At 42.9% G+C, this 24,153-nt stretch overlaps 1 protein-coding gene across 5 annotated transcripts in view; it reads left to right on the forward strand.

The window, feature by feature from the left end:
- LOC141051936 (delta(3,5)-Delta(2,4)-dienoyl-CoA isomerase, mitochondrial-like) overlaps positions 1 to 18,164 on the forward strand; it is a 227,985-nt gene extending 209,821 nt beyond the window's left edge. For all 5 annotated transcript variants that reach the window (XM_073549078.1, XM_073549077.1, XM_073549076.1 and 2 more), the window contains exons 8-10: positions 17,142 to 17,213; positions 17,632 to 17,782; positions 17,854 to 18,164. In XM_073549078.1, coding sequence (XP_073405179.1) covers positions 17,142 to 17,213; positions 17,632 to 17,782; positions 17,854 to 17,958 — 328 coding nt within the window. In that variant the 3' untranslated portion in view covers positions 17,959 to 18,164. The remainder of the gene's footprint in view (positions 1 to 17,141; positions 17,214 to 17,631; positions 17,783 to 17,853) is intronic.
- Positions 18,165 to 24,153: the final 5,989 nt, after the last annotated feature.

A 24,153-nucleotide genomic window follows, 5' to 3' on the forward strand; every position in this document is an offset into this window, starting at 1 on the left:
TCACCCAGTGCTCAGTCAGCGAGATGTAACAACCTTGGACATGCTTACTCGTCCAAGTATCTGTGGTGAAATGTACCCTGGCAGACATAGACTTAGTCAAGGAACGGGTGATGTTGTCTGAGACATGCTGGTGTAGCGCAGGCACAGCTTTCTTAGAAAAGTAATGGCGACTGGGCAGTTGGTACTGGGGGACTGCGACAGCCATCAGCTTTCCGAAACCGTCTGTATCTATCAGGCGGAAAGGCAGCATTTCCGTGGTCAACAGATTGGAGATGGTGGAGTTCAACCTCTTTGCTTTGTCAGGTGTAGGAGGAGACAATTTTTACGTGACCACAACTGTGGAACCGTGGGCAGTCTGCAGTGCTGAGAGAGGGTGGAGTACAGTGAACCAGACAAACTGCTGGACCGTGAGAGAGGTGCAGGCGGAGAGGTTATGGTGGATTGATAAAGTTGTGGCGTGCTCGATCTTTGAGATCGGTCAAAAACAGCAGGTATGTCCGCTTCTGTCACAGCTGACGGCGAGCTCTGTCAGCGTGACTGGAACGGGTAAAGGACCCGAGGTTCTGTGGTCAAAGTCCTGGGTCTTAATAGTTGGCACGGTAGCAGAGGAGGAGGAAGAAGCAACAGATGCAGTGGCATGTATCAGTCAAATTATTGCACTTTTTCCCTCTACTCGGTTTTTTTTTTTCTTGCAAAATTGGCAGATAATGTGAGTTTGCTCATCCTTTGCGGTGTCAAAAAAGACCCAGGCTAGAAAATCCTTGCTGCCCCTGCGAGCTGCAGACCCCCAAACTCTCCTGGCCACAGTTGTGGCTGAGAATGCAGTGCTCATCGTGGCTGCATCACTCTGTCTGCACCGTAGGGCGCAACGTAGCCTTCTCGTCTTCCTCCTCCTCCACCTCCTTAGATGACCTACTCAGCTGCATTCCTCTGTGTTCACACCAAGTGGTATCTACCACCTCATCATCCTCTGTGTTATCCCATTCCTCGCCCTGACAGTCACCCTCCTCTTCTACTGACAGCACAGTACAGTCCATGTGATCCTCAGATATCTGGATCTCATCAGGATCACCTGCCCCCGGGGATTAACGTCTGGTGACGAGGGTCAGGATGCTGCTTGGACCCTACTTTGTCCTGCCCCAGATCCAAGTTTAAAAAAAAAAAAAAGTGACAATCAGTGCAGAGGATTTCCTCCTCTTGACTCTGAATCTTTGGAGTATACTTCTGATGCCCATGACATAGAATGTGTGAACAGCTCTTCAGACTCGCCCATCTGTGGTTCCCTACAGTCAGTCGGGCGGCTGGAGAGTTGTGACTCGGTGGAAGCAAGTGGAGCGCCCCGCGGGGCCTGGGGGTACTCGGTACCGGGCCCGTCGACTTCCATGGGGGACGGTGTCACGGCGGCGGCGACCCGGTCCGTGGCCCAGAGGCATCCAGTAATAAAATAGGGGAAAGTTGTGTGGTATTTATGTGGTAAAAAAAAGAAAAATAAAGTTATTAGATGGTGAAATACGTGACGCCATCTGTGGTAATCTGGTCAGAGGTGACCAGTGCTGCGGTGTTGCTTCTCTGGGATAGATGTTAGGCGCAGCTATGATGTTGTAGCCCTCCACAGGTAGGGCTGTAGTCCGAGGGCAAAGATGTTAAATAAATAGTAAAAGTGGCTGTAAACGTTGGGGTGCAGATAAATGAGAGAAAGACACAGAGAGGTGCAGTTTCTTTACCTTTTACTGGTAATAGGTTGCAGTCCAGAGTACCACATACAGGTGATGGAATGAGTCTGGCTCGCCTGGAGGCATTCAGGGGATCCACCTTGCCAGGTGGGGATTTAGGACCTTCCTTTCTGCGCTATGTGTGTGGGTCTCCGCTGTATATAACTATGCTGCGACCCTCTATTCGTGATGTTTCACTAACCTGTACGGCTGTCATCGTGAGCCTATTCCACGGGTACCGGTCTCTTCACCTTCGGCCCCGGGCTCCTTATCCGCTGCCGTTCCCTCAGGTGATTAATGTGTACAGGAATCTACAATCCCCTGTACTTTCAGATTCGGCTATCAGGGCGTACAGCACCTGTCAGCCTAGGACTCTGATGTCCCTTTTCTCTTTATTAGCGCGTCACTCAGGGGTCTGCTATATGCAGTATTTTAGCTTCCCTAGAGTCTCTCAGTCTCTGCTCTTGTCCTTTCCCTCTTCACAGATCAGCTCCCTGTCTTCATCTGACAGGATCTTCCAGAAAGATCTCTTGTCCTCACGTTGTAACTGTCATTTTCTCCTCACAGCTGTTTTGTTTCCATGACAACTCCCTCAGCTGATTTCTAGCTGACTCGCCAACCCCCTCTGCTGGCCAGAATTTATAAGGCATCTCCCTTTTCTGACCTGCAGCAGGAAATTGTGATTAAATCTATGCTGCCTGGCATGTGGGTCTCTTTCTGCCTCCAAGCATGACTTTACCCATTAGAGGGAGGTAATGTCACTGTGACAACCGGACTCTGGGGTGTCACACAAGGGTAATTTGGGTGCCACCTCTGTGGACTGTACTGTGTGTGATGTTACAGTGGAGGAAGAGGAGAGGCCACTTGAAGCTTCGCTAGCCATCCACTCCAGCACATGCTCTTTGACCCTCATCAACAAGGCGTACCACACTGCGTCTGCCAAAGAAAGGTAGTGGAGTAGCCTATCCAGTAACAGAAGTTGCCAGTTGTCTTTGGATAGGATGTGATGTTGTTGGTTCACTAGTGCTTTCACTAACATTACCAACTACCCCACAAACACCTTGAACACCAAGCCTAATTCCCCTATCCCCCTTCCACCACAACCTCGCTTTTTCCCTGTCATGTTGCTCAGATAGTGTGGTTAGGAGCACAGTATTGGCAATAAAAAAAATAGATTTTTTTCTCCTGCACCAGGTCTGATAACAGCTGAATTTCAGCATCACTGCATGCCAAGGTGAAATATATTTGTCACAGAAGAAAGTGTTTTTTTTTTTGGTTTTTTTTTTTGCCTGTATAACATAAAATATATGCTCCAAATAATTTCAAAGTGAGATCTCCCTACTGTATGATGTTAGTAACCAAAGATTTTTTTTTAGCTTGTGGATGAGAACTATATAACATAGGCTAGATGCTCCAAACAATTTCAAAGTGAGATCTCTCCTACTGTATCACGTTATTAAGAGAAGAAAGTATGAGTCCTGTATACAGTAGAATATATGACCCAATCCATTTCAAACTCAGATCTAGCCTACTGTATCGCGTTTGTCACAGGAAAAAACTTTTTTTTTTTTTTTTACTCTGCATGAGCTCTGAACACAGCTGAATTTTACTGCCACAAAATGACAAGGTGGGATATAGCATGCTGAATCATGTTAGCAACTGAAAAAAAAAAAAGATTTTAAAAGGTCTACTCTTGCATTGAGCACAATAGAAGCAGTGCACAACACACTCCTATGAAATGTGCCCTGCTGGCTTTGTCTGTAGACCTCAGTAATAATGGCACAAGAGAAAAAATCTGCTGAAAGGTCAATTTCACAGCCACACAGGACACTAGCTATCTAAACTATCTGACTAATAAACAACCTTCTAGCTAGCTACCTAAAATCTATTAGCACCCAGGCCCAGCGTGAGGAGCAGCCTCTCTGCGCTGTTAGGCCGGAGTCACAATAGAGAGAAATACAGACGAGTGAGAGGCGTTAAAAACACGCATTGCACACGGACCAATGATTCTCTATGGGGTAGCTCCCATCGGCCGTATATTTCTCGCGTATATTTTACAGGCCGAGACAATCGCAGCATGCGATTGCCCGTAGTACGCCAATGCAAGTCTATGGGTGCGCAAAAAAACGCTTTACACACGGACCAGATGTGTGACTTGCGAGAAATACGCACCCTGTGTCCTTTAGAAAAGTCAGCGATTCAGTGTACGATACAGTAAAATCACACTGACAGGTTTAATAAAGAAATGAAAGAATAGCTATATACACATAGAGAATATATATATATTATAGTCATTGAGACACATATATATTTTCTTATAGTTCTACATAAGCAGAGTAGCCGCTAAATCAATTGCCGGCTTTTGTAAAAATCATTCCCCAACCCGACATGATGTTTGCCCCCCCCCCCCGGCTACAAAAATCTGCCCCCAGACACCCCAGAAAAGGGGTTAAAAACCACACACAGACATTAATTAAAAAGTCTTTTATTGAACTAAAGACACCAAGTTTTTGACCAATTTTTATTACTCTGCTATTCCAAAATTAAACTGACCTGCAAAAAAAAAAAATAAAAATCAACAATATCCTTACCTCTCCGCTGTTCACTCATGTCCCACGCTGTAATCCTTCACAAGGGGTTAAATAGTTTACAATGAGGACCAGTGCTAATGCGACCAGCCCCACTGTAAACTACTTCAGAATTAATTCAGCTCTGCGCAGCTTCACTGGCTGCCTGGAAATGAACTAATTAGCGTGGGAAGTTTTCTGACTTTTTTCCCATGCTCATCAGTTCACCTCAGTCAGTCAGTGACGTCACTGAGGCTGCGTGGAGTCCCTTGGATGACATGAGATGAACTAATGAGCGTGGGAAAAAATGCAGAAACTTTTCCATGGTAATTAGTTCATCTCCAGGCAGCCAGGGAGGCTGCACAGAGTTGAACTAATTAATTCTGAAGTAGTTTACAGTGGGGCTGGTCACATTAGCACCGGTGCGCATTGTAAAGTATTTAACCCCTCGTGAAGGATTACAGCATGGGACATGACTGAACGGCGTAGAGGTAAGGATATTGTAGTGTGGTTTTTTTTTTTGGTTTTTTTTTTTTGCAGATCATGGTTTAATTTTGGAATAGCAGAGTAATAAAAATGTGTCAATCTTGGTGTCTTTATTTCATTTTTAATGTCTGTGTGTGGTTTTTAACCCTTTCATAGTCTAGGGTTAATAATGGATCGGTGTCTTAATGACACCTCTCCATTATTAATCGGCTTAATGTCACCTTACAATCGAATGGTGACATTAACCCTCTGTTATTAACCAATTCGCCACCTCTACAGGGCAATGGGAATAGAGAGGATAAGTGCCAGAAAAGGCGTATCTTATAGATGCGCCTTTTCTGGGGTGTCTGGGGGCAGATTTTTGTAGCCAGGGGGAGGCCAAAAACAATGGTCCCTCTCAAGGCTGTTAAAATCTGCCCTCACTCACCTGCTTTACCGCTCTGGTTGACAAATTACCGCTGAAGCCCACGCAATTTTTGACAACGAATTAACCCCTTAAATTAACACCTACACCTCCCAAATTTTATATACAAACCCTCATCTAATTACTAGTGAAAAACATACAGTAAACCATTTCATGGTTTTTTTTTTTGGTTTTTTTTTGTATGTAAACCATGTGTCATTTTATGTCGGGATTGATTTTGTGGCTATTCTGCTATGTAGAACGCTATGATTGTGTGTGTGTGTGTATATATACAGTCATATGTAAAAGTTTGGGCACCCCTATTAATGTTAACCTTTTTTCTTTATAACAATTTTGGTTTTTGCAACAGGTATTTCAGTTTCATATATCTAATAACTGATGGACTCAGTTATATTTCTGGATTCAAATGAGGTTTATTGTACTAACAGAAAATGTGCAATCTGCATTTAAACAAAATTTGACCGGTGCAAAAGTATGGGCACCCTTATCATTTTCTTGATTTGAACACTCCTAACTACTTTTTACTGACTTCCTGAAGCACTAAATTGGTTTTGTAACCTCATTGAGCTTTGAACTTCATAGCCAGGTGTATCAAATCATGAGAAAAGGTATTTAAAGTGGCCACTTGCAAGTAGTTCTCCTATTTGATTCTCCTATGAAGAGTGGCATCATGGGCTCCTCAAAACAACTCTCAAATGATCTGAAAACAAAGATTATTCAACATAGCTTTTCAGGGGAAGGATACAAAAAGTTGTCTCAGAGATTTAACCAGTCAGTTTCCACTGTGAGGAACATAGTAAGGAAATAGAAGAACACAGGTACAGTTCTTGTTAAGCCCAGAAGTGGCAGGCCAAGAAAAATATCAGAAAGGCAAAGAAGAAGAATGGTGAGAACAGTCAAGGACAATCCACAGACCACCTCCAAAGACCTGCAGCATCATCTTGCTGCAGATGGTGTCACTGTGCATCGGTCAACAATACAGCGCACTTTGCACAAGGAGAAGCTGTATGGGAGAGTGATGCGAAAGAAGCCGTTTGTGCAAGCACGCCACAAACAGAATCGCATGAGGTATGCAAAAGCACATTGGGACAAGCCAGTTACATTTTGGAAGAAGGTCCTGTGGACTGATGAAACAAAGATTGAGTTGTTTGGTCATACAAAAAGGCGTTATGCATGCACTGTATTGTTGACCGATGCACAGTGACACCATCTGCAGCAAGATGATGCTGCAGGTCTTTGGAGGTGGTCTGTGGATTGTCCTTGACTGTTCTCACCATTCTTCTTCTCTGCCTTTCTGATATTTTTCTTGGCCTGCCACTTCTGGGCTTAACAAGAACTGTACCTGTGTTCTTCCATTTCCTTACTATGTTCCTCACAGTGGAAACTGACTGGTTAAATCTCTGAGACAACGTTTTGTATCCTTCCCCTGAAAAGCTATGTTGAATAATCTTTGTTTTCAGATCATTTGAGAGTTGTTTTGAGGAGCCCATGATGCCACTCTTCATAGGAGAATCAAATAGGAGAACTACTTGCAAGTGGCCACTTTAAATACCTTTTCTCATGATTTGATACACCTGGCTATGAAGTTCAAAGCTCAATGAGGTTACAAAACCAATTTAGTGCTTCAGGAAGTCAGTAAAAAGTAGTTAGGAGTGTTCAAATCAAGAAAATGATAAGGGTGCCCATACTTTTGCACCGGTCAAATTTTGTTTAAATGCAGATTGCACATTTTCTGTTAGTACAATAAACCTCATTTGAATCCAGAAATATAACTGAGTCCATCAGTTATTAGATATATGAACCTGAAATACCTGTTGCAAAAACCAAAATTGTTATAAAGAAAAAAGGTTAACATTAATAGGGGTGCCCAAACTTTTACATATGACTGTGTGTGTGTATATATATATATATAACACCAAAAGTTTAGACACACCTTCTCATTCAAACAGTTTTCTTTATTTTCATGACTATGAAAACTGTAGATTCAATCTGAAGGCATCAAAGCTCTGAATTAACACATGTGGCATTATATAATTAACAAAAAAGTGTGGAACAACTGAAAACATGTCTTATATTCTAGGTTCTTCAAAGTAGCCACCTTTTGCTTTGATTACTGCTTTGCACACTGTTGGCATTCTCTTGATGAGCTTCAAGAGGTAGTCACCGGAAATGGTCTTCCAACAGTCTTGAAGGAGTTCCCAGAGATGCTTAGCACTTGTTGGCCCTTTTGCCTTCACTCTGCGGTCCAGCTCACCCCAAACCATCTTGATTGGGTTCAGGTCTGGTGACTGTGGAGGCCAGGTCATCTGGTGTAGCACCCCATCACTCTCTTTCTTGGTCAAATAGCCCTTACACAGCCTGGAGGTGTGTTTGGGGTCATTGTCCTGTTGAAAAATAAATGATGGTCCAACTAAACACAAACCAGATGGAATAGCATGCTGCTGCAAGATGCTGTGGTAGCCATGCTGGTTCAGTATGCCTTCAATTTTGAATAAATCCCCAACAATGTCACCAGCAAAGCACCCCCACACCATCACACCTCCTCCTCCTCCATGCTTCACGGTGAGAACCAGGCATGTAGAGTCCATCCGTTCACCTTTTCTGCGTCGCACAAAGACACGGTGGTTGGAACCAAAGATCTCAAATTTGGACCCTTCAGACCAAAGCACAGATTTCCACTGGTCTAATGTCCATTCCTTGTGTTCTTTAGCCCAAACAAGTCTCTTCTGCTTGTTGCCTGTCCTTAGCAGTGGTTTCCTAGCAGCTATTTTACCATGAAGGCCTGCTGCACAAAGTCTCCTCTTACCAGTTGTTGTAGAGATGTGTCTGCTGCTAGAACTCTGTGTGGCATTGACCTGGTCTCTAATCTGAGCTGCTGTTAACCTGCGATTTCTGAGGCTGGTGACTCAGATGAACTTATCCTCCGCAGCAGAGGTGACTCTTGGTCTTCCTTTCCTGGGGCAGTCCTCATGTGAGCCAGTTTCTTTGTTCCGCTTGATGGTTTTTGCCACTGCACTTGGGGACACTTTCAAAGTTTTCCCAATTTTTCGGACTGACTGACTTTCATTTCTTAAAGTAAAGTAATGATGGCCACTCGTTTTTCTTTGCTTAGAATTTGTATTATGGCAAGAAAAAAACAGCTAACAGTCTATTCAGTAGGACTGTCAGCTGTGTATCCACCAGACTTCTGCACAACACAACTGATGGTCCCAACCCCATTTATAAGGCAAGAAATCCCACTTATTAAACCTGACAGGGCACACCTGTGAAGTGAAAACCATTTCCGAAGCTCATCAAGAGAATGCCAAGAGTGTGCAAAGCAGTAATCAAAGCAAAAGGTGGCTACTTTGAAGAACCTAGAATATAAGATATTTTCAGTAGTTTTGCACTTTTTTGTGAATTATATAATTCCACATGTGTTAATTCATAGTTTTGATGCCTTCAGATTGAATCTACAGTTTTCATAGTCATGAAAATAAAGAAAACTGTTTGAATGAGAAGGTGTGTCTAAACTTTTGGTGATATATATATATATATATATATATATCACCAAAAGTTTAGACACACCTTCTCATTCAAACAGTTTTCTTTATTTTCATGACTATGAAAACTGTAGATTCAATCTGAAGGCATCAAAACTATGAATTAACACATGTGGAATTATATAATTCACAAAAAAGTGCAAAACTACTGAAAATATCTTATATTCTAGGTTCTTCAAAGTAGCCACCTTTTGCTTTGATTACTGCTTTGCACACTCTTGGCATTCTCTTGATGAGCTTCGGAAATGGTTTTCACTTCACAGGTGTGCCCTGTCAGGTTTAATAAGTGGGATTTCTTGCCTTATAAATGGGGTTGGGACCATCAGTTGTGTTGTGCAGAAGTCTGGTGGATACACAGCTGACAGTCCTACTGAATAGACTGTTAGCTGTTTTTTTCTTGCCATAATACAAATTCTAAGCAAAGAAAAACGAGTGGCCATCATTACTTTACTTTAAGAAATGAAAGTCAGTCAGTCCGAAAAATTGGGAAAACTTTGAAAGTGTCCCCAAGTGCAGTGGCAAAAACCATCAAGCGGAACAAAGAAACTGGCTCACATGAGGACTGCCCCAGGAAAGGAAGACCAAGAGTCACCTCTGCTGCGGAGGATAAGTTCATCTGAGTCACCAGCCTCAGAAATCGCAGGTTAACAGCAGCTCAGATTAGAGACCAGGTCAATGCCACACAGAGTTCTAGCAGCAGACACATCTCTACAACAACTGGTAAGAGGAGACTTTGTGCAGCAGGCCTTCATGGTAAAATAGCTGCTAGGAAACCACTGCTAAGGACAGGCAACAAGCAGAAGAGACTTGTTTGGGCTAAAGAACACAAGGAATGGACATTAGACCAGTGGAAATCTGTGCTTTGGTCTGAAGGGTCCAAATTTGAGATCTTTGGTTCCAACCACCGTGTCTTTGTGCGACGCAGAAAAGGTGAACGGACGGACTCTACATGCCTGGTTCCCACCGTGAAGCATGGAGGAGGAGGTTTGATGGTGTGGGGGTGCTTTGCTGGTGACATTGTTGGGGATTTATTCAAAATTGAAGGCATACTGAACCAGCATGGCTACCACAGCATCTTGCAGCAGCATGCTATTCCATCTGGTTTGTGTTTAGTTGGACCATCATTTATTTTTCAACAGGACAATGACCCCAAACACACCTCCAGGCTGTGTAAGGGCTATTTGACCAAGAAAGAGAGTGATGGGGTGCTACACCAGATGACCTGGCCTCCACAGTCACCAGACCTGAACCCAATCGAGATGGTTTGGGGTGAGCTGGACCGCAGAGTGAAGGCAAAAGGGCCAACAAGTGCTAAGCATCTCTGGGAACTCCTTCAAGACTGTTGGAAGACCATTTCCGGTGACTACCTCTTGAAGCTCATCAAGAGAATGCCAACAGTGTGCAAAGCAGTAATCAAAGCAAAAGGTGGCTACTTTGAAGAACCTAGAATATAAGACATGTTTTCAGTTGTTCCACACTTTTTTGTTAATTATATAATGCCACATGTGTTAATTCAGAGCTTTGATGCCTTCAGAGTGAATCTAAAATTTTCATAGTCATGAAAATAAAGGAAACTCTTTGAATGAGAAGGTGTGTCCAAACTTTTGGTCTGTACTGTGTGTGTGTGTATGTATTATTTATATATATATATATATATATATATATATATATCTCTATCATTCATACATACATACATACATGCATTCTATGTGTATATATTCTTTCGTTTGGGTTTTAACCTGCCATAGGGCTCCATTATATGTCCATTTTGCAAGCCTGCGAGAAAATCTCGGCATACGGATTACATATGGATGCTTACAGGGGCCACACCCTGACAACAGATGACATACAGATCACTACTTAGGGACCATTTATGCGTATTACGGCCGTACAATACGGTTTGTATTTTTATACGTTGTGTGTGACGCCGGCGTTAGTGTCAAAATGGCGCTAAAACAAGATGTCAGCTATTTATATGGAAAGGGACATGTGATTTCAGCAGCCAATGGCACAAGCTGTTAAGTCTGGACATTGTGGATGTTTCCTGCGCCCTGATTGGCTAGGCGCAATGTGCTCACAAAGAAGAAAAAAAAATGAGCATGCCGCTCCTCTGAGCTCTCTCCACCCCCTCCCCTTATCAAACACGCCGTGCCCCACACTCATCATACACTACATATGTGTGAGTGTGTGTGTGTGTATGTATATAATATAGTATATTTAAACAATGTGAAAAACATATAGCCGGCTCACCATAAAGTAGTTCCTCTTGATGCAGTAATCGGTGTTCACCCTGTGCTTTGCACGGATCCAGGCAGGGAGTATGCCCCAACAAATAGAAATATGAGGAAATTGGGATCCAGCAAAAGCATGAAAGTTCACCAGAATTGTAAAAACTTCTTCTTTATTAATCCATTATATCATAAAAAGTATGAGTAACTCCAATCAATTCGTAGCATTCCAGCAAGGGACTACATGTTTCAGCACTATGTGCCTTCCTCACGGTCCTATTTGAACTGAGCTCCAACACTAGCAATATATCCTCCTTTGTGGAACATATGCAAATGACCCTTAATTAAAAACAATAAGATGCATCTTTTCATATATGTTTATATATTGTTGCTTTTTGTGGCAGTTATTTCATATTATTGTTGATTTATTCCTAAATGTTTATATCATTTGTCTATGTATAAAACATGTTCAATATAGGTATTTTTCTGGCAACATTTTTGAACTGAGTTTCAACCATCTACTCAGATGTTTTTAATTGGTTTGTTCCACTGTTTTTAATTAAGGGTCATTTGCATATGTTCCACAAAGGAGGATATATTGCCAGTGTTGGAGCTCAGTTCAAATAGGACCGTGAGGAAGGCACATAGTGCTGAAACATGTAGTCCCTTGCTGGAATGCTACGAATTGATTGGAGTTACTCATACTTTTTATGATATAATGGATTAATAAAGAAGAAGTTTTTACAATTCTGGTGAACTCATCCTTTTGCTGGATCCCAATTAACTCATATTTTTTTATATATATATATATATATATATATATATATATATATATATATATATATATATATAAAAAAAATATGAGTTAATATGAGTTAATCATATATATATATATATATATATATATATATATATATATATATATATATATATATATATATACTCACTCACTGGCCACTTTATTAGGTACACCATGCTAGTAAGGGGTTGGACCCCCTTTTGCCTTCAGAACTGCCTCAATTCTTCGTGGCAGAGATTCAACAAGGTGCTGGAAGCATTCCTCAGAGATTTTGGACCATATTGACATGATGGCATCACACAGTTGGCGCAGATTTGTCGGCTGCACATCCCTGATGCGAATCTCCCGTTCCACCACATCCCAAAGATGCTCTATTGGATTGAGATCTGGTGACTGAGGAGGCCATTTGAGTACAGTAAACTCATTGTCATGTTCAAGAAACCAATCTGAGATGATTCGAGCTTTATGACATGGCGCATTATCCTGCTGAAAGTAGCCATCAGATGTTGGGTACATTGTGGTCATAAAGGGATGGACATGGTCAGCAACAATACTCAGGTAGGCTGTGGCGTTGCAACGATGCTCAATTGGTACCAAGGGGCCCAAAGAGTGCCCAGAAAAAATTCCCCACACCATGACACCACCACCACCAGCCTGAACCGTTGATACAAGGCAGGATGGATCCATGCTTTCATGTTGTTTACGCCAAATTCTGACCCTACCATCCGAATGTCGCAGCAGAAATCGAGACTCATCAGACCAGGCAACGTTTTTCCAATCTTCTACTGTCCAATTTCGATGAGCTTGTGCAAATTGTAGCCTCAGTTTCCTGTTCTTAGCTGAGAGGAGTGGTACCCAGTGTGGTCTTCTGCTGCTGTAGCCCATCTGCCTCAAAGTTCAATGCACTGTGCATTCAGAGATGCTCTTCTGCCTACCTTGGTTGTAACGGGTGGCAATTTGAGTCACTGTTGCCTTTCTATCAGCTCGAACCAGTCTGCCCATTCTCCTCTGACCTCTGGCATCAACATGGCATTTCCGGCCACAGAACTGCCGCTCACTGGATTTTTTTTCTTTTTCGGACCATTCTCTGTAAACCCTAGAGATGGTTGTGCGTGAAAATCCCAGTAGATCAGCAGTTTCTGAAATTCTCAGACCAGCCCTTCTGGCACCAACAATCATGCCACGTTCAAAGGCACTCAAATCACCTTTCTTCCCCATACTGATGCTCGGTTTGAACTGCAGGAGATTGTCTTGAACATGTCTACATGCCTAAATGCACTGAGTTGCCGCCATGTGATTGGCTGATTAGAAATTAAGTCTTAACACACAGTTGGACAGGTGTACCTAATAAAGTGGCCAGTGAGTGTATATATATATATATATATATATATATATATACACAATATTTTAATAAGGGATTTTTGTGCAAGATTAGTAAAACACGTGAAAACGAACTTTCTAAGGGAAAAAAAAGTTATTGCTCACAGAATGCAGTGATGGAAAATAGAAATAGTTTGTTCATGGGGGTCCAAAATGGTATATTCATTAAAAAGTTAAACTCCGCAACATATACAATTTAAATGAAGATAGCGGCTCTGTAACTTCAATCACTCATTTTTAGTGGATAGTTCCCATTCATCGACATTCTGCCAGCACTATAGGAACTGGAACTTCCTTTCCCCCTGACACCTCCTGTAGAGAGACAAAGACCCCAGTTCCCACTACCTATTTCCATATGCCTACCTTTCTGGAGGAGCAGCTGAGCAGTGTCTTGTATCTGTGTGTGGGGTTCTGATATTAACCCCTTCACCTCCAAGGGTGGTTTGCATGTTAATGACCGGGCCAATTTTTACAATTCTGTCCACTGTCCTTTTTATGAGGTAATAATAACTCTGGAACGCTTCCATGGATCCCGGTGATTCTGACATTTTCTCATGACATATTGTACTTCATGTTAGTTGTAAAATATCATTCATATAACTTGCGTTTATTTGTGAAAAAAAACGGAAATTTGGCGAAAATTTCGCAATTTTCCAACTTTGAATTTTTATGCCCTGAAATCACAGAGATACGGCACACAAAAAACTTGATAACTAACATTTCCCACATGTTTACTTTACATCAGCAGAATTTTGGAACCAAAATTTTTTTTGTTAGGAAGTTATAAGGGTTAAAAGTTGAACAGCAATTTCTAATTTTTACAACACCATTTTATTTTTACGGACCACATCACATTTGAAGCCACTTTGCGGGGTCTATATGATAGAAAATACCCAAAAGTGACACCATTCTAAAAACTGCACCCCTCAAGGTGCGCAAAACCACATTCAAGAAGTTTATTAACCCTTCAGGTGCTTCACAGGAATCTTTTGAATATTTAAAAAAATGAACATTTAACTTTTTTTCACAAAAAAAAATAATTCAGGTTCAATTTTTTTTATTTTACCAAGGGTAAAAGGAAAAATTGGACTGGAAAAGTTATTGTGCATTTTGTCCTGAGTACGCTGATACCTGATATGTAGGGGGGAACCACTGTTTCGGCGCATGGCAGAGCTCAGAAGGGAAGGAGCGCCGTTTGACTTTTTCAATGCAAAATTGGCTGGAATTCTGATTGGACGCCATTTCACGTTTGGAGAGCCCCTGATGTACCTAAACAGTAGAAACCCCCCACAAGTGACCCCATTTTGGAAACTAGACCCCCCAAGGAACTTATCTAGATATGTGGTGAGAACTTTGAACCCACAAGGGCTTCACAGAAGTTTATAATGTACAGCGGTACTATTAAAAAATCATATTTTTTCCAGAAAAATGATCTTTTCACCCTCTATTATTACTTTCCCAAGGGTAACAGGACCCTAAAAGTTATTGTGCAATTCGTCTTGAGTACGCTGATACCCCACATGTGTGGGTAAACCACTATTTGGGCGCATGGCAGAGCTCGGAAGGGAAACGGCGCCACTTGACTTGTTTGGCTGGAATTGAGATCGGACACCATGTCGCGTTTGGAAAGCCCCTGATGTACCTAAACAGTGGAATCCCCCCAGAAGTGACCCCATTTTGGAAACTAGACCCCCCTAAGGAACTTATCTAGATGTGTGGTGAACACTTTGAACTCCCCCAGTGCTTCACAGAAGTTTATAACGCCCGGGCGTGAAAATAAAAAAATCGTATTTTTTCCACAAACATGATCATTTAGTCCCCATTTTTTTTTTTTTTTTTTTTTCCCAAGGGTACCAGGAGAAAATGGACCCCAAAAGTTGTTGTCCAATTTGTCCTGAGTACCCTGATACCCCATATGTGGGAGAAAACTACCGTATGGGCCCACGTCGGGGTTCGGAAGGGAAGTAGTGACGTTTTGGAATGCAGACTTTGATGGAATGCTCTGCGGGTGTCATGTTGCCTTTGGAGAGCCCCTAATGTACCTAAACAGTGGAAACTCCCCACAAGTGACCTCATGTTGGAAGCTAGACCCCCCCACGGAACTTATCTAGATGTGTGGTGAGCACTTTGAACCCCCAAGGGCTTCACAGAAGTTTATAACGCCCGGGCGTGAAAATAAAAAAATCATATTTTTTTCCCACAAATGATTTTTGCCCCCAATTTTTTATTTTCCTAAGGGCAACAGGAGAAATAGGACCTCAAAAGTTGTTTTGCAATTTGTCCTGAGTAGGCTGATACCCCATATGTGGGGGTAAAACACTGTTTGGGCGCATGGCAGAGCTTGGAAGGGAAGGACCACCATTTGACTTTTTCAACGCAGAATTGGCTGGAATTGAGATCAGACGCCATGTTGCGTTTGGAGAGCACCTGATGTGCCCAAACAGTGGAAACCCCCCAATTCTAACTCCAACCCTAACTCCAACACACCCCTAACCCTAATCTTAGCCCTAACCCTAATGGGAAAATGGAAATAAATACATTTTTTTAATTTTATTACTTTTCCCTAACTAAGGGGGTGATAACGGGGGGTTTGATTTACTATTTATGGCGGTTTTTATTTTTGGCAGCTGTCACACGCTAAAAGACGCTTTTTATTGTAAAAATAGTTTTTGCATCACCACATATTGAGAGCTATAATTTTTCCGTATTTTGACCCACTGAGTCACGTGAGGTCTTATTTTTTGCGGGACGAGTTGACGTTTTTATTGGTGGTATGTTCGGGCACGTGACATTTTTTGATCGCTTTTTATTCCGATTTTTGGTACGCAGAATGAACAAAAAACAGCGTTTCTTGAATTTCTTTTGGGGGGTGCGTTTACACCGTTCCGCGTGCGGTAAAATTGATAAAGCAGTTTTATTCTTCGGGTCAGTATGGTTACAGTGATACCTCATTTATGTCATTTTTTTATGTTTTAGCGCTTTTATGCAATAAAAACAATTTTATATAAAAAAATAATTATTTTTGCATCGCTTTATTCTGCGAGCTATAACTTTTTTTGATTTTTTTTTTTTCTCTGATGCTGTGTGGTGGCTCGTTTTTTGCGGGACAAGATGACGTTTTCGATCGCGTGTTACTGCACTTTTTGTTCGGCGGTATGATCATTATTTTTTTGCTTCGTTTTTATTTTTTAAGGGGTTCACTAAAGGGGTTAACTAATGGGACAGTTTTATAGGGCAGGTCGTTACGGACGCGGCGATACCAAATATGTGTACCTTTTATTGTTTTGTTTTTTTTTGTTTTATTTCCAAAAAAAAGAATTTATTAGGGAATATTTTTTTTTTTTTTTGTAATTTATTTAGCGATTTTGTTTTTAAATTATTTTTACACTTTTTTTTTTTTTTTTTACTTTATTAGGTTGTCCCAGGAAGGACATCACTGTCCTGTGACAGATCGCTGATCTGTCACATCACAGATCACTGTGACAGATCAGCAATCTGTCACAGGCAGTGCAGAAGGCTTCCTCATGCCTGCGCTTTGCAGGCACTGAGGAAACCAGCACCCTGCAGGCCCCCGAAGGTCCCCGTCGCCATCTTGGATCCAGGGACCTGCAGGGAAAGAGCCCCCGCAGCAGCGCTGCACATTGCGCTGCTGTGGGGAGCTCAGGGAAGCACGGAGGGAGCCCCCTCCCTGCCGATGCTTCCCTTTAACCCCCGGTACACCGTGATCGTGTTTGATCGCGGTGTGCAAGGGGTTAACGTGTCGGGGGCGGTCCGTGACCGCCCCTGACACACAGTGCCGGGTGTCAGCTGTGATAATCAGCTGACACCTGGCCGCGATCAGCAGCGCTCACCATGTGGGTGCCTATGATCGCGCTAGATGTACTATCCCGTCCATGGGCATAGGGGCCCGGGTCCCATGGACGGGATAGTACGTCTGATGTCAGAAAGGGGTTAATCTACATGTATTTGGGAATGATTACCAGATTCTCTTCTTTCGCTACAGCTTGGTGAATGAGCTGGCCTTTACAGCTAGGAAGATGATGTCAGATGAAGCCTTGAGCAGTGGCCTAGTCAGGTATGTTTCTCTCATTGCTGTCCTCCGCCGGTCTGCTTGTTTCCTCTTCCATCTTCATCTTCCTTCCTGTAGAGAGCCAGAGGCCCTCCCCCACTTCCTGTAGAGAGCCAGAGGCCCTCCCCCACTTCCTGTAGAGAGCCAGAGGCCCTCCCCCACTTCCTGTAGAGAGCCAGAGGCCCTCCCCCACTTCCTGTAGAGAGCCAGAGGCCCTCCCCCACTTCCTGTAGAGGGACAGATCCCTGCTTCCCATCTCCTATAATCCATCTCGGTGCTTTGGTGCTAGAGGTGGATTACACTTTACAATTTTTTCCTCTCTGATTTACCATAAATGTCCTGTGAGTAAGAGTGACGAAGCCTTATACAAGAAAGCAACCATGTTTTTCTAATCTCCTAAAACCTCCTTTTTTCTCTCCTCCAGCCGGGTGTTTCCCGATAAGGCCTCTCTCATTATTGCTGCCTTTGATCTGGCCACTGAAATTGCCAGCAAAAGCCCTGTTGCTGTCCAAGGAACTAAAGTGAACTTACTGTATGCCCGAGATCACTCGGTGGAGGAGAGTCTGAATTACATGGTGAGCAGTCGTCTTGTTCTGCCGTTCCTTGGTAATGGTGGTCAGGTAATCACATTGTGTCTGTGTCTCAGGCCACCTGGAATATGAGCATGCTGCAGACCCAGGACATCATGACATCTGCTCAGGCCGCCCTGCAGAAGAAGACCCCAAAAGATGTCACCTTTTCTAAGTTGTAGGACTCATCTACAGGAGATTGATGCACCTGACTATAGACCACCAGGACATGGTAAAACCGAAGGGTCAGGCTCAGAGCTGCAGTTGACATAAGCAAGGAGAAGCGCTGGGGACCTGCAGTAATTTAATTGGGGACCATCTGATTGAGTGGGCGAATTATAGGATAGCAGTTTATACAATTATCTAATAAATCATAAGTAAACCTACACATTCCAGCCAATCATTTTCAAATCTGAATGTAAAGAAAGAAGTGCACTTAGAGGGTATGTCCATTTCTGCAAAAATGTTTGCATTGCTCTGGTGCATCTAAAATAAAAAATAAATTAGGTTTCAAAAGTGTTAATTAAAAATGTTGCACCGTTTTGTGTATACAGCTTCTATGCAGAACAATTTGCCTCCAACCTTTATGGATACAAGTCTGACTGCAGGATCAGGTTACATAGGGTTTGCAGTCTGATGTCTATAAGTCTGCTTCGAAGCTGTTGACTGTGCATGATTCCCAATCAAGACTATTTGCAATTTTTCTTCATTTTGTTTTCCAAATGGAAAGGAGCAGATACTTGCCCTGCTTCTCTCACCCACTCTTTGAGAAATCCTGTGAGTGAAGGAGTGATCCGTTTGTGGAAGCCATGTTAAAGGGAATCTGTCTCCCCTTTTTTTGAGATATCATATAATGATATCATTCAATTGTGTGTCACATAAGGATTCTCTTAGTACTTTTGCTTCCCCCTGACCACCCACCTTTCATGCATAAATACCTTTTTTTTTATATCGGTTCAGATGTATGTAAACAGCCGCTGTCCGGTCCGCTGGGCAGGGCTTATTCAACTGCTCTACGCATTTCTTCTTGTGTAGAGCAGGGAGAGGGGGGAGCAGGTGAATAAGCCCCGCCCATCGGACCGGACAGCGGCAGTTTACATACATCTGAACCGATATAAAAAAAAAGGTATTTATGCATGAAAGGTGCGGGGTCAGGGGGAAGCAAAAGTACTAAGAGAATCCTTATGTGACACACAATTGAATGATCTCATTATATGATATCTCAAAAAAGGGGTGACAGATTCCCTTTAAGAGCTGCCAGATTTTCACAAAGAGCCTGCACAAGCCACTCTACTTAATAGGTCCCAGAGAAACCCTGGCTTTCACCCTTTTATCACTTATACAGGGGAATCTGAACTTACTACAGGGTCCCACGGGTGGCGTCCGCAGTTTAGTTGCTGACCGGTGGAGCGAGTTGAGAGAGGATGTCGACTAGCAATGTCAAAACCAGAGAGGGAACATACAAGACAAAATCGGGAGTCTGAAACAGTCAGATTGTCGAGGTCAGAACTAGGAGTATGGAGTCATACATAGGATCACAAGGCACACGGAGGGTTAGATCAGTCCCGGGTCAGCAGTGGGTATAAAATAAGCTGGTTCAGGTAGTAAGGTACCACTGTAATACAAACCAGGATCAGCATTAACTGGTAACTCCCAACAACAAGCTGCGAGTTTTAAGTAGGGTGTGGTACTGCCCCATTAGCCACAGCAGGGAAATGATTACATAGTCTGAGATCCGGAAAGCACGCACCCATTCTGCCGCAATATCTCTTCCTCATTAGCGTCTCCCTCAGAATTAATATGGTGGCGCCCGGTGGCTGAAGCAGACATTTGTGGACCATGGTAAGGTATGGATGTGATGGTGAAAAAAAAAAGCAGAATAGGATGGGGGAGGGGAAAATATCTGCTCACCAAATGTGGAAAAATGTCTCAATGGAAATGTGGTGCACGTAGACTCCAGACCAAATTCTGGGTAGTACAGTGCCTTGCGAAAGTATTCGGCCCCCTGGAACTTTTCAACCTTTTCCCACATATCATGCTTCAAACATAAAGTTGGTGGGGCGTGCAATATTATTCAGACCCTTTACTTTCAGTGCAGCAAACTCACTACAAAAGTTCATTGCGTATCTCTGAATGATCCAATGTTGTCCTAAATGACTAATGATGATAAATATAACCCACCTGTGTGTAATCAAGTCTCCGTATAAATGCACCTGCTCTGTGATAGTCTCAGGGTTCTGTTTGATGCACAGAGAGCATCATGAAGACCAAAGAACACAACAGGCAGGTCCGTGATACAGTTGTGAAGAAGTTTAAAGACGGATTTGGATACAAAATGATTTCCAAAACTTTAAACATCCCAAGGAGCACTGTGCAAGCGATCATATTGAAATGGAAGGAGTATCATACCACTGCAAATCTACCAAGACCCGGCCGTCCCTCTAAACTTTCATCTCAAACAAGGAGAAGACTGATCAGAGATGCAGCCAAGAGGCCCATGATCACTGTTAATGAATTGCAGAGATCTACAGCTGAGGTGGGACAGTCTGTCCGTAGGACAACAATCAGTCGTACACTGCACAAATCTGGCCTTTATGGAAGAGTGGCAAGAAGAAAGCCATTTTTCAAAGATATCCATAAAAAGTGTTGTTTAAAGTTAGCAACAAGCCACCTGGGAGACACACCAAACGTGGAAGAAGGTGCTCTGGTCAGATGAAACCAAAATCGAACTTTTTAGCAACAATGCCAAACGATATGCTTGGCGTAAAGGCAACACAGCTCATCACCCTGAGCACACCATCCCCACTGTCTAACGTGGTGGCAGCATCATGGTTTGGGTCTGCTCTTCTGCAGCAGGGACTGGGAAGATGGATGGAGCCAAATACAGGACCATTCTTGAAGAAAACCTGTTGGAGTCTGCAAAAAAAAACCTGAGACTGGGATGGAGATTTGTCTTCCAACAAGACAATGATCCCAAACATAAAGCAATATCTACAATGGAATGGTTCACAAATAAACGTATCCAGGTGTTAGAATGGCCAAGTCAAAGTCCAGACCTGAATCCAATTGAGAATCTGTGGAAAGAGCTGAAAACTGCTGTTCACAAACGATCTCCATCAAACCTCATTGAGCTCGAGCTGTTTGCCAAGGAATAATGGGCAAGAATTTCAGTCTCTCGATGTACAAAACTGATAGAGATATACCCCAAGTGACTTGTAGTTGTAATTGCAGCAAAAGGAAGTTAAAGGGGCCAAATAATACTGCCCGCCCCACTTTTAAATTTTTGTGGAAATTCAAAAACTGAAAATAACCAATAAATTTCGTTCAACTTCACAATTGTGTCCCACTTGTTGTTGATTCTTCACCAAAAATTTACATTTGGTATCTTTATGTTTGAAGCATGCTATGTGGGAAAAAGTTTGAAAAGTTCCATGAGGCCGAATACTTTCGCAAGGCACTGTAATTGCAAGAGAAAACAGGAAAAATCCATCATCTGCGGGTAAATATTAAAACGTCTTTTATTGTGAAATTAAAACAAAAATAAATTTAAAATAGAAAAAACATGAGGGAGGGAACCTGAGATACACAGGTCAACGCGTTTCGAGCTCACATAGTAGACCCCTCTGTAAGAGCTTCTTGACATTTTGGTCCAGGTTTATCAGGAAAGATACAAGTAGAAAATCATCTCTGATGGGGATAACAGGTGATCGATGTATTTTGAGTAGAGATTTGTGAAACATTAGTTATTTTAAATGATGGAGAAAGTTTTAGACAGTAAACTATAGACTTAATGACCTCAGTTATTTCATATGTACCAATAAATTCAGGCCCTAACAGCAGTAGATACCTTGAGTTTGATGCTTTTATTGCATAACCAAACCTTGTCGTCCAACTCCAAATATTGGCTAACTAGAACGTCTCTTCCTAGAAGATGAAGTCTAAGTACTCTGTGTTCTCAAATTCTCAGACTCAGGCTTTAAACTATCCTCGGATTTATTGGTTTTTGTCTGAGTCCGAAAATAAACCAAAATGAGGATGATATCCAAGATTACAGAAAAAAACAAACAAGTTTTGATGGATTCTTGATATAACAAATTCAGATAATGGAAGATTTTTTCGCTCTGTCAGATTGACGATCAGAGACATAACACTGAAGATATCTCATTCAAGTGTCTAATTAATACGCTCTGTCTGACCTTTGGTCTATGGGTGGTAGGCCGAAGAAAAAACTACTTAAATATTGATCTTATTACAGAACGTCCTCCAAATTTGGAAATTAGTCTGAATACCCTGGTCGAAAACATTTTTTTTTCTGGAATAGCATGCAGATGGAAAATATGTGTGACGAATAATTTACATTAGTATTTGCAAATTAGGTAATTTGGGCAGATGGACAAATGACAGTTTACTAAAGCTGTCAACCACCCAAATTACCATTTTCCCATCAGAAGAGAATATTTAGTAATAAACTCCATAGAGAGGTTGGTCCAGGGACGTTTAGCAATAGGCAATGACTGGAGACTGCCACGATGGGTTATTTCAGAGCATATTGGCTTTGGCACAGATTACCTACAGTCTCGAACTGTGGTTGACCACCAAAATGCATGTCTACAAGTCGAATTGTATTAATAATCCTGGGATGACCTGAAGAATACTGAAGTGTGAGACTCCTGTAGGATCTGCAGATGGAACTGAAGTGGAATATACAATTCTTGAGTGGGAATATTGTCTAGGACTAGATTTTGAAATCTAAGCCGTTGAGTAAAGGGCCTGTCACACTAAGCGATATCGCTAGCAATATCGCTATAACGTCACTGGTTTTTGTGACGTTATAGCGATATCGCTATGTCTGATTCTTACCTCCGACCGCCCCCCCGTTGGTTATCGCTGATCGCGTGAGAACATCCTGGACCGTTTCTCGTCAGCTTCCTGCTGTGACGACGAGCGACGCGGGCGGGAGGACGTCAGGATTGCCTCGTCTGACAGGTAAGTAGTGACCCCCCGACCCCTGCGATGTTGCTGGTGAGATCTGCCTGTGTGGCAGCTCACTAGCGACCACTTAGCGATGTACCAGCGATCCTGACCGCGTCATATCGCTGGTTGGGATCGCTGGTACATCGCTAAGTGTGACAGTACCTTAAGAGAAAATGTGTTAGCATCCTTCCAATCTCTGGGGCATCAACTTCCATCACAAAAGGACAATGTAGTTCAGGCTGAATAAACACCATGTGGTATGAGATGAATAGCTACAATAACTTCATAAAGGCACAGACTGTCTCAGGTTTCCTGTTAACCACATTTGCCCCCTTCTTGGTGAAGTCGGTCAAGGGTTTGGCAATTTTGGAAACATTTTTAAGGGCGCAGTCAGACGGCCATATGAATCAGACTGAAAACGGAGTGAAGTGCATGGACTGGCCAGCAACTCTTCGGACCCGAGTGTGACAGCTACATAGAAATACATGAAGTAGCAGCATGGCAGATGTGACAACCTACATGGTGAGCTGCAATATGTGCTACATGTTCACAGATCGACCAGAAGAAGAATCCAACTTCACCTGCCTGAAGTGTAAACTGCGGGGTCTGGAAGAAAGAATTGCAACTTTGAAACTCATCAAAGAAAATGAAGACTTCCTAGACAGAGCAGAAGCATCTCTACCGGTCACAGAAGGTGAAGAAAGTGTCAGAGAACCTCCAAAAGCAGACGAGTGAAAATGTGACCAAAAGAAGAAGACCGTGGAGCCAATGTAAAGGGGTGAAGCACAAGAAGAATCAGAAGGGGTTACCTTCTCTGCTCCTTATCTGAACCACAGGGTTGCCGGGGGGGGGGAGACTTTCTGCCCTGGACATACTGGACCGTGTGACTGCGAGAGGCAGAGAGGAACAGGAGGGGGTGTGGACCGGAAGGTGTGCAAGCTGAGGGCGCGAAGAGAGAGCGCGTGCAGCTTAGAGCAGCGTGTGCAGGGGACAAAGCAGGTCGCAGCCGTGCTCAGGGGAGAAAGAACTCCCGGGCAGAGAGATAAGACCGGAGGATGGGACATAATTACTGCTGTCTGTGGGTATGTGAACGCAGACTCCCCTGTGATTAGAGGAAGACGTCCTCCTGGCCGTGCAGAGACCGAGACCCGCGCGCATAGTCACTGTGCCCGTGGTGACAGGTCAGAGCCCATGATTCCGGCAGAGAGACTGAGTATTGTTCCAGCAGAGAGACTTGACAAAATCCTGAGCATTGTTCTGGTGGAGAGACTGTTAGTTTGAAAGCAGAGACTCAGAGCAGGGGAGACCCATTTTGTCCCAGTGTCCCCCTGCCTTCCACCTTAACCCTGGAGATCCCGGTTACCCTCTAACAGAGTCTAAAGCGTTTACAGAGACTGCAGAGA

The sequence above is a fragment of the Dendrobates tinctorius genome, unplaced genomic scaffold (assembly GCF_039654945.1).
Source record: "Dendrobates tinctorius isolate UK_male_01 unplaced genomic scaffold, ASM3965494v1 ptg000158l, whole genome shotgun sequence".
Taxonomy (NCBI): Eukaryota; Metazoa; Chordata; class Amphibia; order Anura; family Dendrobatidae; genus Dendrobates; species Dendrobates tinctorius.